Genomic DNA, 4,589 nt, shown 5'->3' on the forward strand with positions numbered 1-4,589 from the left:
CCCCCTTTGTTTTATTCATTTTTAATGCTCTGTTTCCCTAGAAGTGCTCTGTGAATGGTTGGGAACAAGCGAGATCATGACAAAGACAAAACTCAAAGGTGAAATGCAAGGAACAAAAAGGGAGCACAAAGCCTGTTAGGGAGAGACTCATTATCCCTGATCCCCTCCATGAACTACAGGGGAGATTCTCATTCACACACTGGCTCCTAGAAGGGACGGCTGGACTTAACACAGTACTTCAAACATGAAGACTGGATTAAACACCGTCATCAGCTGCCTTCCCACATCAGAATGAAGCTATAAACACAGGGCCCAGTCTGCTGCCCATTTTGCCTAGATCTTTATATACCACTCTCAGCTTTCTTGCACAACCCTGATCAGTAAAAATGTACCCAAGAATCTCTTCATTGCAGCGCAGAACAAGGGAGGGGGATCCAGTGTGCAACAAGGGAGGGGGATCCAGTGTGCAACAAGGAAGCAAAGCTGGTGGCCAGTGTGTGCTCTGTGGATTGGCAGCACCCAGAGAACCCTCAGGGCAGCAGTGACACCACTGAGGGTGCCTGCCCTTTCCCTCTGGCTCCAAGTGATCTCACTGTGCTCTGAGAAGGTGAACAGCCATTAAAATTGGCTATGGCAGCAGGCAGAGACAAGTGACACCCATATTCATGCAAGGGAAAAACCAGGTGCTTTCTGCTTAACACCTTGGAAGGGGCGATCCTGCCCCACAGTTTAAACCTCCCAGCCCAGCTGCAATCTCTCAGCCCAACCCAGCACCCCTGTGAGCTCTGCAGCCCCTGGGACCTTTAGCACGACCCTGGGCAGGGCAGGTACAGCCAGTGACACACCCTGAGATCACAGCTGTCAAACCAGAGCTTGCACAGTGTAGCTACAGCCTGGGCTGAGGAGATCGGTGCCGCTAACACAGTCTGAGCAACGAGGAGGGACAGGAAGAGAAGTGGTTTGCCCACAGATTTTCCTACAGAAAAACCACTTGGGGAACAGGAATGGTACAGACATCCCAGCCTTTTGCCTGCAAGCAGGAGGGAATATCACATCTTCAAAGCATCACTGGTTCCCCACCAGCTTCTGCCCACTTGCTCAATTTCCTGTCCACCAAGCACATCCAGAGTCTCTGCATCCAGTGGGAAGATGGCACCCTGACATTTGCATCCCCAACCATAACCCAACCACATTCATTCTCCCTTGGCTCCCAGATAAGCTACCAATTCATTCCTCACCCACAAAATACTCACTGTAGAGCCAAAAAAAAAAAAAAAAAAAAAAAAAAAAAGGCAGGAAAGGAGTAACAAGAGGATCCAAACTCTTCTCCTACCTCTGAAACTTTGTATTCACAGGTCAGCTTCTTGCCCCTGACGCCTTCGTTCAGAGTGAGGATGAAGCCCATGTAGTCTGCGTATGCCTGTGAACACAGTGAGACCGCAGAGCTTCAGTGAGAGCCCAGGCTCTGTCTGAGCACAAAACACAGCACAGGAGCATCCTGCACCCCAAGAGAACCTTTCCCAATACACAACACTGCTTCCTTGGAGACACTCAGGAGTGCAGGGCTTGCTGTGAAGTTACTGCTCTTTTTGGCAGCCCTGGCAGCGGAAGGCAGGTGGCGATTGCATCGCTGCGAAAATTACAGAAAGGAGAATCCTAAAAATGCTCACACTGACCCCAAAATCATTCCCTCAGCTCCTATCAGGTCAAATTCAAACTCCTCAATTCTGCAGAGTCTCAGCTGTGCCCAGGCACCCTGCTCTGCACTGCTCCTCCCAGACCTGTGCTGTTATCTTCCCTTTCACCCTCAGACTCTTCCCCCGTGCTCACACATGATAGGGAAGTGGGAGACAGCCCAGGCTCCTCACTCCTCCTCTCTTTAAATTTGTTGCTTTGGATGCATCATCTCCAGTGCAGCTCCACAGCAGCAGAATGCCACTTCTCCCTCCCTGCATCGAAATCCTGACCAGGTGCAACACCTTTAAACCCAGGAGACTTAAATTGGAAGCTGCACCCAGAGGTTTGCTTGACACCTGGCTATAACCTCAGCTTCTCTCAAGACATCTCACGTCAGTCATCAAGCAAGAATTTGCTCCTAAGAGGTGGGACAGGTCTGGGCCAACACCCCAATCCCTCAAAGGCAGAGAGGGAATAACCTACTTGTTCCACCAGCTCCACAAAGGCTGTAAACAAAAATTATCTGGGAAATTGAAGGGCTCGGCTCTAGAGTCCTTTCCAGAACAGCACAGTGGGAAGGAGCCAGCCCAGGCTGGTGCTACCAGGGCCAGGCAGCAGAACCATGTTTAAGGTGAGCTCAAACAGGGCTGGGTAAATCTAGTTTGGTTATAAAGTACAGGCTAGGTAGAATGAAACAGTCACCAGCTGCTCATCCAACTTGCTGGGAGGGAGCAGTAATCATTAGCGCCAAGTAATTTTCCTACAAACGAGCACCAACTCTTCTGCTTTAAAACACAAATTCAATTATTTCCCATTCTTTCCCCAAACCTCCTTTACGTCCCGGCTGTTCCCAGGCCAGACCTGGCTGCCACCAAAAGATCAGCAGCACTTGCCAGTCTTCCCTGTCCCCAGAGCCGTACCTGAGATCGCTTCCACTTGGCCATGTCAGAAACCACATTTATCTCCTTTTTGGGGACCATGAAGCATTGCTGGACAGGAGGAGCCACCTCCTCAGAGGCACCTGGGAGATGCAAAAGAGAGGTAAGACACAGGCACTGGAGAAGGAGAAATCCTCTATTTTTCTTTCTTAAAAATGAACATTTGTTTCTCAGGAGATACAAAGCACACAAATCCATCCCAGCTGGGCAGTAATCTCACCAAGTCCTCCTCACCAACATCCACCCAATCCATGGATAACATCCTCCTAAGGACACTGCAAGCCTTCAGAAAGAAGCAGTATGTCTGTTTTCATTGTTAAAGATGCATTTTCCATTCAGACAGAGAGACTGGTGCAGGAGATAACAAAGGCAACATCCAGCCAGTTTAATTATTTCTGTCTAGTGCAGCCAAGCCTCAGGTCATGCTGAAGCACTGAGCTCTCCTACAAACTAACTCTGCCTTGTTTTTAGGTGTTAAGCCTGACCTTCATTCCTCTAGAAAGGATAATTCCTGCATGGACAAGCTGGAGCAGTGCAGCAAATGCAGCCCAGAGCCATAGCCCTGGTCCAGGCAGCACCAGGGCTTGGGGGATGATGGGACACAGCCTCTTTCATGTGGAAACTGTGAAGATCATTTAATTTCAAAGCTCTCTCAGAGCCCAGGATGCAATATTTAATGCAAATGTGAGTTGCTAATGAACTAGAGGGGCTCTTCGCCCCAGCAACAGAACCCAGGTCCCAACCTGCAGAACCACAAAAGCTCCAAGAGATTTAAAGTAATTTGTATTATGCTGCTGTAAGTGCAACTTTAAATAGCAAGAGGCAGTGCAGAGAGCAATGTCAAGGAACCTGGGCACTAATGTCAATTTATGAATCCTGTCAGAGTCACTCAGTCCACCTTTTTAATCGCAGAAAATCTGCAGTCACTTATTCAGCACCAGCTGTCCTGACACACTCCAGCAACTGCTCTCCACAACCCAGCCAGTTCAGGCACTGTCTCCCTAACAAATACCACCAAACTCCAACTCCTTAAAATATCATCAGCTGCATTTACAGAGAAAACACCATCCAGAAGCATCAGCAGCCTTTTCCACAGTGCTCTCTAGCAGGCAGATCAGATTAAACAGAATCCAAAGTCCCAAGAACCACACAGAGTCTGCTACAGATTTGTCATACAACCTTTGACAGTCATTTGACTTCTCTGCCTTTCACATTCCCCATGCACAGAATAAATTCAACCTCATTTCCTGGCCTGGATGTTGTGATGTTCAGCTCATTCCTGCAATAGTTACACCAAAACTTCCAGCATGAGAGGAACAGCACGTGATGAAATTAAATGACAGACAGGTGTGTCTCTCTTCTGAAAATTCAGCACACAACTCACAGCGACTAGCACCGTAACAACGGAGCTCTGCTTTTAAGAGTTTATAACATGAAAACAATGAGAAACTCCCAAGCAGTGATGTGAAAAGGCAAACACTGACATGTCCATGATCACGACAAGTGCAGGTGACACATAAATCCCAGGGCAGTGTCCTGATCTGGGTGTTTGCCCTTAACAGAACTCCTTTCATTCCTCTGCGTTTGTTTCTCAGCCATCAATGCTTCTGACCCACACTTTGTGCAACTCCTCTTGGTGAGGAGACCAGGAATACTCAAGGAAGGAAACAGTGAGGGCTGCAGGGGTTACAGTATTCTGGGATGAATACATAGGAGTCCAAATCTACTGGTGTGATAGAGACGGGAGCGCGGCGGGTCAGCTTTATAACGAGAAGCAGCTTGGCCAGAGGGGACACTTTCAGGCTAATGTCATGGTGTGGGGAGGGGGAGTCAAGCCCCGACCTTCTAGAGCGCCAAAAGCCACCCAGCTCAGCACGAGAACCAGTCACAAAACCAGGCTGGGGCTCACAGGGATCCCGCATCCAGAGGCCCAGTCCCGACCACCCACCTCGCTCTGGGGTGGTGCCGAGACTC

General features: G+C 49.1%; 1 protein-coding gene across 1 annotated transcript in view; it reads right to left on the reverse strand.

The window, feature by feature from the left end:
- Window positions 1–2,726, reverse strand: part of PTPA (protein phosphatase 2 phosphatase activator) — a 21,067-nt gene extending 18,341 nt beyond the window's left edge. Inside the window, exons 1-2 of the mRNA XM_008642228.2 lie at window positions 2,598–2,726; window positions 1,334–1,420 (exon numbers count right to left, since the gene is read on the reverse strand). Coding sequence (XP_008640450.1) covers window positions 1,334–1,420; window positions 2,598–2,657 — 147 coding nt within the window. The 5' untranslated portion in view covers window positions 2,658–2,726. The remainder of the gene's footprint in view (window positions 1–1,333; window positions 1,421–2,597) is intronic.
- Window positions 2,727–4,589: the final 1,863 nt, after the last annotated feature.

The sequence above is a fragment of the Corvus brachyrhynchos genome, unplaced genomic scaffold (assembly GCF_000691975.1).
Source record: "Corvus brachyrhynchos isolate BGI_N302 unplaced genomic scaffold, ASM69197v1 scaffold59, whole genome shotgun sequence".
Classification (NCBI taxonomy): Eukaryota; Metazoa; Chordata; class Aves; order Passeriformes; family Corvidae; genus Corvus; species Corvus brachyrhynchos.